The sequence below is a fragment of the Pinus tabuliformis genome, chromosome 8 (genome assembly GCF_031772625.1).
Source record: "Pinus tabuliformis cultivar Carrire ecotype Pingquan chromosome 8, CPIR1, whole genome shotgun sequence".
In the NCBI taxonomy this organism is placed as follows: Eukaryota; Viridiplantae; Streptophyta; class Pinopsida; order Pinales; family Pinaceae; genus Pinus; species Pinus tabuliformis.
The window spans coordinates 1,960,826,634-1,960,838,044 of NC_142294.1; the positions used below are offsets into that span (position 1 = coordinate 1,960,826,634).

At 36.6% G+C, this 11,411-nt stretch overlaps 1 protein-coding gene across 2 annotated transcripts in view; it reads left to right on the plus strand.

The window, feature by feature from the left end:
- The window catches only part of LOC149244309 (uncharacterized), a 194,061-nt gene extending 182,656 nt beyond the window's left edge, over positions 1-11,405 (plus strand). For both annotated transcript variants that reach the window (XM_089374795.1, XM_089374796.1), the window contains 2 exons: positions 10,684-10,773; positions 10,948-11,405. In XM_089374795.1, coding sequence (XP_089230921.1) covers positions 10,684-10,773; positions 10,948-11,388 — 531 coding nt within the window. In that variant the 3' untranslated portion in view covers positions 11,389-11,405. The remainder of the gene's footprint in view (positions 1-10,683; positions 10,774-10,947) is intronic.
- The last annotated feature ends 6 nt before the right edge of the window (positions 11,406-11,411 follow it).

The window sequence follows — 11,411 nt, forward strand, 5'->3', positions numbered from 1 at the left end:
CCTCAAAAAGGGTGATCATTTCAACCCTCTTTTAACCATTTCCCCCATTTTCCCCAAGTCTAGCCCCATTAGGTCACCTAGGGCATCAATTTCCTGAGAATTGACCAAAGGAAAAAATTTGATCTCCTATAGGCTATTGCGCTGGTGGGTCCCCTCTCTCTCCTCCAAATTTGAGGCAATTTTAACGATGGAATCTTTGAGAATCTCAAGCCCTAGCCCTAGGATCGAATTGTGCCTAGGCATCCCCAAGGCTAGACCTTAATAGGATCAATTCAACTTTTTGAAGAAATTATTTTGGTTTGGTCCTCTCCCCTCACCTTATTGAGGATAGGAACATCATTGGTTGTTGCATTCCATCCCCGAACCTGCGCTAGGTCCACTTGGCCCCTTGTGGTCCCACTTCTCAATAAAGACTGTTTGCCAAGGACCATTTGGGAATCCAAGTTTCCCAAGGATTATAGGGATTGAGAAACATGTTCATAAGCATATCCTTTCTCCCTCAATCCTCTAATCCTGACCCTTTATCCTGGTGGACCAAGTCCCTTGCTTAAAGAGCAAGCAAGCTTCATTCTTCACTCCATCCTTGGGAAAGGGGTTTCAAGGTCACTTCTCACCTATCCATTGACATATACTTTACAAGTGAATCCCTACACTACCAGGACTCCTCCCATCGGTGAAAGTTCGTAAAAAGCAGGGAGAGTTAGTTGTGGTGACAGTGGGTTAAGCCTTCACAATTGAAGAATCAAGGGCAATTCTATGTAATGTGATTCTTCTTGACTTGATAACAATTTGTGAAGTAATTTTCCAATTATCTTAGCTTGATCTTCTTCTTATTATTAGTGTGTGTGTTTCATCAAACTACTACCAAAAACATAAAGACAAGAACACAAATGTTGGCTCTCTGTCAGGGCCAAAAACCTCTCTTCTCTTTAGAGGAAAACCCTTTAGTAAGTTTGTCTTATTGAAGCTTCTTATTGATCAATGCCAAACCCTAGACCCTTGACGATGATATCCTCCAAGCACAAGTCAAGTCTTTCCTCTTTTCTGCACTATGTTTCCGGCACATGGACTTCCTCCTTCCAGCACTTTGCTCCCCAACACATAGTCCTTTTCTTCACTGCTTTTTCTAGACCTTGGCTATGTTAGCTTCTTGATGAGATATTCTTCTTCCTTCCTTCAAGACGTTCTTTACTTAAGGACACACCCTTCTCGAGACTCTTCTTGAAGTATAGGTGTATGACTGTACTGCTGCCCGAATTTTCCCACATGTGGTACGTACCCTAGAGAATTAGGGTCCCTTTCCTTCACTACAGAGATAAGCTTCTTCGCTTTACTTGGGAGGCCTTCAAGATGTTCTTTACTTAAGGACACACCCTTCTCGAGACTCTTCTTGAAGTATAGGTGTATGACTGTATTGCTGCCGAATTTTCCCACATGTGGTACGTACCCTAGAGAATTAGGGTCCCTTTCCTTCGCTACAGAGATAAGCTTCTTCGCTTTACTTGGGAGGCCTTGGAGGCCTAGTTTCAAGCCCAAACAATACTAGTTTATGGACTATTTGTCCCTACTGTCATATCTGTAGACTTGAACTTCCTTTCTTTGCACGTGTCACTGTTTCTAGCCCTAGAAACAATTCTCTTCACTTTGGTTCTCCTTCTCGTTCCTTTGTTGCACTAGGAGACCTCTTCTTCATCCTTCGTTTACCCTTTCTCTTGCCTCCTTTCTTCTTAGATTTCAGAGATGCTTGGTTGACGTTGTAATGGAGTGGACAACCTCTATATATAGATGATTGTCCCTCCTTTTAGGCTGACTAGAAGACTGCAAGCCAACAAGAATTTATTCCATTGTTTTGCTTCATTTGGGCGACGTTGTTGCATGGAGAGTATTGTCGCACGGATTGTTTGGGCAGCGCGACAACACTCAGACCGGGCGTTGTCACCCTGATCCCGATCTCTCCGTTTAAGCCGTCTCCCGAGGCTAAAGGGGGTAGACCCTATGGGATGAAGGAAGACAAACTGTGGACCAGTTGGGTTGGGAAACACAGCAAGGCAATACCAGTACTTGATTGATTTTGGGAATTAATGTACGAGTGCCTTATGGAGTTAATGATTAAATGATTATTTATTAAATGTTGCAGAAATATGAACCTTGTAAAACAATCATTTATCATCGAATATCCAAGTGATACAAGCTATTCAATAAACTCAACACTTTAATAATGATCCAGCAATTAAATTTCTAAAGATTGAATGCATTAAACAACCATAAAATTTAAATGCTAACCAGATTCAAATAGTTAGTCTCCAGATGTAAACATTTAAGCTCATTTAACTATACCAAAAAAAAAAAAAAAGACTTCAAAAGAAATCTTCAATTTTCAATTAGTCTTTTTTCAAAAAAAAATAATTTTTTAAATATCCTCTTTATATATATATATATATATATATATTTTATATATTTATAAATAAAGCAAAACTAAACTAAGCAAAAACTAAAGTCTTAAATAAAAATCTAAACTAAAGTCTAATCTAAAATCTAAAAAGAACCTGTAGATGCCCCTTTTTTTATACTTTTATTATTTTTATATTTAAATTTTAAAATTAAAAATCAAGAAAAAGCCTAAATCTATTCTAAACAAAAATTCTGAAAATAAAAAATAAAAAGGAACCTTTTTTTCTTAAACCTTTTATGATTTTATTATTTTTAATTTTAATGAGATTTTTGTAGATTAAATGAAAATCTAAACCCAAAATTTTTTTATTATTTTTAATTTTTAATGAGATTTTGTAGATTAAATGAAAATCTAAACCCAAAATAAATCAAACTCCAGAATTAACATTTTATGCCTTTTAGGGCTTTTTATATTTTCTATTATTTTTTATGACATAAAGTTCTAAATCTAAAATTAAAATAAAACTAAAATCTAATCTAAACTTAATGAAAATGAGATTTAAAACAAACACTAAATATATACAAATGAAGTGAAATTTAAAACTAAAAGAAAATTTATTAAAATCTAAATGAAATCGAAATATTAAAAAAAAAAAAATAAAAAAAATTAAATTCTAAACTATATAAAGTCAAATCTAAATCTAATTAAAAAAAAATTAAATGAAACGGAACTTTTAAAAAATTCTAAAGTTCTAAACTATAAGAAAGACAAAATCAATTCTAATTAAAATTTAAATGAAAACTAAAGGCATAACCCTAACCTAAACTAACGCACATATAGAAAACTAAAAGAAATGTGAATTTATTTACTGATTATATGAACGCAGGTTTGCTGGACAGGAGCATGGAGATGGTTCGACGGAACGGAGAAGCTTATGAAGGGACGACTGCTGCATGAGGGATCTTGGCACTGCATGAGGGATCAAGGGCTGCGGTGGATACAGGGTTTAGCGTGGAAGAAATGAGATGTGGGCAGCAGCAGGTGAATGGTAGTGTTGCAGTAAAGGAGGAGCTGCGAGAATGGTTAAAGGAGAAACGTATGGCTGCGGATAAGTTGCAAGGGATCTAGTAGCGATGGCAGCTTGCATTTGTAACTTGAAGGGAATGAACGACAAATTTTGGATGTTGCGGAGGAGGTGCGGGTTCTACTGCAGGTTTGAGATCGAGGAATGGCAGCAAGGAGACGTTGATGATATTGCAGGAGTGAGCCACGGAAATAGCAGGTCGAGGGTATGGAGGGTGAACGATGGGAGACTGCGTGCAGCATGAGAGGCGAACAAGGCAGCGTGAGTGATTTTTTTGTTTTGCAGGTGGCTGAGCTTGTTGCTGCGTAGGCGTTTGCAGGTCTGGAATAGAAGCTTGCATGCAGAGGAAGGGAGAATGTAACTGCGGATTTGGAGGGACTGTGAGTTTGTTTCGATGGATAAGAGCATACAGATATCGGATAGGAGACGCAGTTTGAGATGGGTAGAGATATGGTGCAAAAAACGACAACACGCAGGTGGGCAATGGAGACTGCGTGGATTTGGAGATGGTGCAGATAGGGAGACAGCATAAAAAAATTTGAGATTTTCTGTTAGAAAATACAAATTTTCCTTGAGCGGTAGAGAAACTGAAATCTTTAAACACTTCCTGCTTCAAATTGCATAATGGAAATCCTGATCGTCTGATGGAAAACCCTGAAGAAATTTCAAAATCTATACCTGCAACCTGTAATTGCAAAAAATAGAACACCCAAAAATAATATATGCAAGGATTAAACCTAAAAAAGGAAACCCAAAAACCAGCTAAAGAATTATAGTATTTACAAATTGAAGGCTCTACGTAGCCAGATTTATCGCTATGCCACATAAATATTTTCAGAGTTTAAATTTAATGTGAGATGCTTCAGAAAACCCTTCATGCATTCATAAAAAAAATTTAAATGATAAGCCTGGGATTAAAACTGGCTGGGCTCTTTCAGAAAACTCAATCTAGGAGTTGGCTGGTTCAGCGGAGAACTTCCCCGAACGCTCGGTAATCTAAAAAAAAGATTTCCTCCACAACTTAAAATCAACCATTAACATAGAGGGAGAAAACAACAGAGAAATTCAGATCAAATGGAGATACTTGCCATTATATTTCAGAAATTAAACTATCATTCAAACCCCAGAGATCAGACAAGATACCTGTGCCTAAATCAATCTTCATCAAGCTATCATCAATGGCTGAAAATAAAATTATGCAGAAAAATAAAACATCTTACAACATTTCCAGAAGAGTAACACCAGCAAGATTTTCAACCCCAAAGTCTTTCTTTATTGCACAAAAAATGACTACAAGAGAGCTTTCTTTAGCACCAGACTCTCAAATCCAATCTGATCTCAAATGACCCCTGACACCCTATTTAAAGGAAAATTTCCCAACGGCTAGTTCGAGTGATCCATGTCAAACTAATCTCGACCGTCGATGAGGATCAAAATCCCTTTTAATCTCATCCGTCGAAATTTTAAATGCATTTTAATATATTAAAAATTTAAAACTTTGCATTTATTATTATTTTATTTTTCAATTTTTATTTATTTTTTTAAAATTTTTTTTTATTTTAATTTTTTTTTTTAATTATTTTTGGATCCTCGAACTTAGCCTTTGGAAAAATCACCTAGGACCTAGGACTTAGAACTTATGAGGGGATAAAGCATTTTCTAACCCTCAAGACACTTTACATCATGACTTATACACTTTTACATCTCAAGGGGGAAAACCCATTTGACATAGACCCCCATAAACCACCCAGTTATGCGACAAATATAATCTAGCAGATCAAGCAATTTGAAATAACCTAACCAAATTATTAGGATTATTTACAAATTACTTTTACATAGACTCGAAACACACTAGGATTCCCCTAAGATTCTAATGACAATTCATTCCGGCATTGGGGTTAGGCTGAAGGAAAACTCTGCCGATCATGGATCGGTGAGACAAAAAACCTTCCGGAACGTAGATTATCACTAGAAAATTAGGTTTGCTTAGGCAGTGTACATACATGGCTTATATCTGCTAAGATTATTTACAATTTACACATGCAGACTGGGTTTACAACATAACATGATCGGGTTGATGATGACAGGCACGGACACGTCGATCAAGCGCTATCCCTTTTGCAAAAAAGGGGGTGTATTGCTATGGGTAGTTGACACGTAATGGTCAACAGAGAGGACTTGGACTTTGCTTGGAGGTATTCCTTTGACCTTTATACTATTTTATATATAGTGTAACATGCCCTCTAAGTGTCTTACATAAATACATTGACTTTTGGGTTCCTAGAAGCACTTAAACATGTGCTTGACCTAGTTCAATGAGCAAGAAACTCATTGACATATATTATAAAAATAATTTTTCTTTTCTTGAATAAATACAAATATCAAAAGTACATTTATGAAGACCAAACCTAGTTATACTTTCTTCAACACTCCCTCTTAACTAGGGAGGTATTTATACAAAATTACAAGGTGTTTGGCTATCTTCCAATCTTGAAGAATTCACATAAGAGGAATCGGATTTGCAATCCATCTGTTATAGCACCATAATAACCAACATTGTTTCCACAACAAGGCCTTGACTGACAACTCTATCTCTCAATAGATCAGAGCACAATGTTGGCGAGACCAATGACTTATAGACACCTTAGTCATTGTCTTTCAAGGTACATACCCACCCGGGTATTCACTAAGTATGACCTTCTAGGATTATTGTTGTCTTGGGTTCCCAGCCCTCAAAGAATATCGGTCCTCTTGCCTACTCTTGCCTTGGATGCCCTACACATCCTCAAAGAGTATCGAATGCCATATGATTACCCAATCCTCCCATTATTTCTTCCCGAGTGAAGACAAGAATGTTGTGTCTATCACTTCCTCTCAATTGAGGAAGACATGCCCAAGTATCCTTTGACAAGGTACTTTTCCAAGTTCCTTTGTAATTGGGAACTTGTTATAACTCCCTCTTAGCTAGGGACTTGTCCATTCATCAACAACTTCTTCTTCATGGGTCCTTCAGTTGCTTGATCTTCTTCTTTCCTTTGATGTCATGAAGTCTTGGTTCGAACTTCCTTTTGGTAGGGCACCATCCATTGATCACTTTCCTTCCTGGTTTGTCATGTCATTGCTTCCTTTGTGGAAAGTGGTCTTCTTGTCATATATCAGGATCTCTTGTCATCTGGCTACTCCTTTGTCATCTTGTCCATGCTTCAAAATACTCTTCTCATGGATGCTTCGTTGAACTTGCTTGTTCCCATGCTTCGGTCGAGTAGCCCTTCATGACTTCATCCTGTTATTGCTTCAACATTAAGTTTTGCTGGATGGCTTTCTTCATCATGACATCTTTGTAGAGTAGAATCAATTATCTGCACCTTTTGTATCTCCAAGGCCTTCATAGGTGTCAAGGGTCTTTCCTTCCTTTGTCAGAGTTGTCTTGCCTTCTTTCAGGAGATATCTTCAAAGTATCTTGTCAGATAGTGATTCTTGGTGATCATGGTGTTCTTCACATGCTTGATCTCTTTCTTCATTTGCTTCTTCTTGGATAGATTGGTCAACCACTTTCTGCTCCTTGTGAGAGCACTTCTTCATTGCTTGCTTCTAGGACTAGTTAGCATTTCTTCTTTACATGCTTCTTAGATAACAATCTTATACTCCTTATGTGAGTATTTTCTTTTGTTGACCTTCATTTCATTGTAGTACATGCCTTCGTGCATGTCATTGGTGAAAGAGATTCTTCCTACTTGATCATGTTATAGAACTATGCCCATGACTCAATAATATACAAATGATAACATGACTAACCTTTGATGCATATATACCTCATCTTGATTCTCCTTTGATCATCTTGGCTTCATTTGGTTGTCCTTGGTGTGGTCCTTCTTGCTTCATCTTATCTTGCCTGCATATCATCCTTTTCTCGAATCCCATGAATGGGATTCCCAATGAGACATCTGCTTTGGTTCATGAACCTTCTTTTGAAGATTCCATCATAGGATCTTAAAGACCCTTGCCTAGCAAATGTTTCTTTCCTTTTGATGATGGAGGTCTTCTAAGATTCTTAATCATGATCAATTATCTTTCATTGTGGATGAAGTCCTATTATAGTATGCTCCTTCTATATGAATATCTTGAGCTATGTCCATCATGCTACTATATTCTAGAGATATATCTAACCATGCATTTTGTTTTCATTTATAAATGCTCTTTCTACATGAGTATCAAGAACTCTATGTACTTCATGCCTCTAGATTCTAGAAGATATTTCTAGCCATGCATTTTTTATTTTATTCCTACATGCTCCTATCCTACTCAAAACTTTGAAAGAAGACTTTAAGTAAAAAGTTTGACTTAGTCATAGTAGAGATCTAGAGGATCTTCCTTTTTTTGCTTCTTTTCTTCTTCTTTCACCTCTTGAGTCATGTGAGCTTCTTCCCTCTTTCTTTTGTTGTTGTTGTCCTTCTTAAGCTTAGGACAATTCCTTTTGTAGTGTCCATATTCTTGGCATCCATAGCATTGGATTTTGGAAATAAATTTGTTGTTTGTTCTTCGTGGACCAAATTTCCCAAATTTTCCCTCTCTTGGCCATGGTAGCAAATGCTTGCTCCTTTGATCCCACATCTTCCTTGGCTTTGACTTTGGTTTCCTCTATTTTGCGTAGAGATCACATTTCACTTAGTGTGGTAGCTTCCTTCTTGGCATATATGCTAGATGTGAAGTTGCCCCAATCCTCAGGTAGAGCATTGAGTACTACAGTTGTCATTTCTTTGTCGGACATGACTTCCCCTAACTCTTGAAGTTGATCTCTCATCTCAGAGATCTTCATGAAGTAGGGAGCTTATTCCTTCCTTTGATATCTTCATCTTGTACAATTCATTTCGTAGAGATATCACTTCTCCAGTTGTGGTTACCGAGAATATCTCTACTAGTTTATCATAGATTTATTTTGATGTTTTAAATTTGGAGACATAAGGAATGAGAGAGTCCTTGATAGACTGTATTAGAATCCTTTGAGCTTGTCTCAACCTTATTGTACTTGGCTAAGGCTTGAGTTTGTTCCTTAGCAGGGATAGTGATATTCCCTTTGACATGTTCCAGAAGTTCATTCTCCTTGAGAAGTAAATCAGTCCTATTCTTCCATGCAAGAAAGTTATTGGTACCTACCAATTTGCTGCTTTCCTTGCAAAAAGACATTGATGTATATTCAAAAGGGACATATACTTGATAGATTTTTAGATGTAGTGGATTTGCTTTCTCCTTGAAGACTTGATGACTTGCCTTCCTAGGATCTTCAAGTTGCCTTCTCCAAGTGGACTTGCTTGATGATGAGATTTTCTTGGTAATTTGTAGATGATGTAGGTCCCTCTTTGATCTGCTATCCAGGAAAAATATCAGCTGCCATAAATAAGATGATCCACATGGAGTTTGGCCCTAGTTGCCAATTTCAACAGTTTGCTTTTTCACTTTTTTTGTTTTTTTGTAATTATGGGCCAATACGTCATTTGGCCAAAATTCATATTTTTTGCTTTTTTCTTTTTGGGGAAGATTGCCTTTTTAGGCACGTCTATAATTAGCAACTTTATGTATTTGGCAGGTGCAGGTACAAGTCATGCTTCCTAACAAGCAATTGAGGCATGGTCTGAGTTTCCTTTGCATGGAAAAATGAGTTGAAGAGCAATATTTTGTCACTGGTTTGTGTCTCGAGCTGGAACTTGGCGTAGATCTGAATCATGTCTCTGAGTAAATTATCATGGTTTATTGCCTTAAAGTCATAAGTTGTAAAGTGGTTGATTTATTAAATCCACATTCAATCTACTTAGTCACATAAAAAGGGGGTCGAATTATTTAATGAGAGCTAGGAGCTTTTGCTAAAAAATTTCATTAGTAAAGCTAGTGAAAAGCGAGATGCTTCCATTTCATGGATGAGACAAAACATACTTTCTTTGATGTTTAGCTTCACCTCTCAAGGGTGATGTGATGGATGGAAGATTGATACCCATAGAGTGCCATAAATTGAGATATTTTAGATGAATGAAGGAAATGTTGAATCACCATTCTGCCAAAGATAATGATTTGATCCTTTGTAGCCATTTATTAGATGCAAAGCAATGGAGAAAACCTTGCAAACATTTATTCACAGTCCTAGTGCATCCATCAGATTGGGGATGGTTAGAGGGATATAAACCAGTTGAGTACCCTAACAAGAAAACGAGTCAGTCTCAAAATTACAAGTGAAAACTAGAGCTCTTTACTTGAAATAATATTGGGCTCTCCATTTAGCTTTTGAATCATTTCCATGAATGTTATGGCTATTGTACTTGCTATAGAAGTATAAGCGAGCAAAAATCGGCATACTTTGAGTTGACACACCACTACCATGATATACATTCTTCCCTTCAGACTTTGGTAAACCTTTGATAAAATTCATTAAGAGCTTTTCCTAAGCTGACTTGGTATGGCTAATGGTCCTAGAAGACTTGGGTTTTGATCGTCTCTTCTCTGTTCTGTTAGCAAATTAAACACTCTGCCACAAACTTTTGAATATTCAGTTTTAACTTCTAAGACTTTTCCCAGGAAAAATCCTTGATATTATTATAGATTTTATAATTGAGGATAACATAGAATCAATAAGCTATCGAGATAGTAAACACTAGATGTTGTATACTATTTGTTAACACATTAGTTTTTTGTATTTACTGTTCCATATATTTCTAATGAAGGATGATTCTCTATAATGATATTCCATAATTTCAGCAATTACTCATTTTACAAAATATAGGACCAGTATTAAAATTAAAATTACTTGCAAAATAAAAGTTGGTCTAAATTTATAATATTGTAAAGCTCTTAGAAAGTCATTCATGTCTACTAATGTGGAGGCTGTGACACAGATGGTGAAAAGTTTGCATGTTGAAAGAAAAGAGATTGTATGAAGTAGCAGAATTTTGTTCTCTAACAACTATTAATTTTGGATTAGGGGCAGGAAAATAGACTACATTCTAAAGAAAACAGCATTAAGCATGTTGTATAATTCTTTCTTTTTATTGGCCATGATATTTGTGAAGTGCAACTGTAGATTCCTTATAGAAAATATATGGAATGAAAATAGTTTGCCTCTTCTCTTATCTCCTAAAATGATCCCAACATACTGTCTTTGAATTTAAGGTTGGACTCTTCACAGTACTTATCATTTACTCAGTTTGCCTCTTGACTGCAGGCAGATGGTGTGGATGATCCATTAGCTGTGGCATCTGTTAACTTCTCCCCAGACTTCTCAATTAGTCTTGCAAGTTGCTGGGAAGCACAGGTAAGATCTTTCACACAGGAAAAATGAAATGTTCTATGTTTATCCACGTATCTTCCTTGAAAGTCAAGTTGTTTGCACTTATGAATATATTAAGGAAGAAGCAATGGGAGTTTTTCCTCGTCTTGTTTATCTAACCAGGGAATTTGGATTTGCCAATTCTGGTCTTTTCTACAGGGAAAACAGTCCTTATACTCATCTCCAAATGAATTTCAAATTTTGATTGAGCAAATACTTTCCAGGGACATACGATCTCTTTCCCAACGGTTGCGGCCTCACAAAACAACTTTTGGTTACTCCAATATGGACATATCTGAAGACAATGACAATCGGACCTATATATTACAAGATAATTGCATAGATGAAAACGGTTATTCTACAGCACTCACATCAGCGGTGACAAATGAGAGGGAGAGTTTGTCACATTGTGACAATGATATTGTTGAATATCATATAATTGTGGAGGGGATAGATGTGTCATATACAATTGATGGTCATGCTAATGTTGTGATCCACCGAGCTGCATTGACCAATGATGTTAGAAATGGTAGTGCTCGTGAATGCAATCATAATATCTGGTCAAATTTAGTAAGTAAACTCCCTAATCATGTGGCGTAATAAAGTTCCATTGGTATCAACAG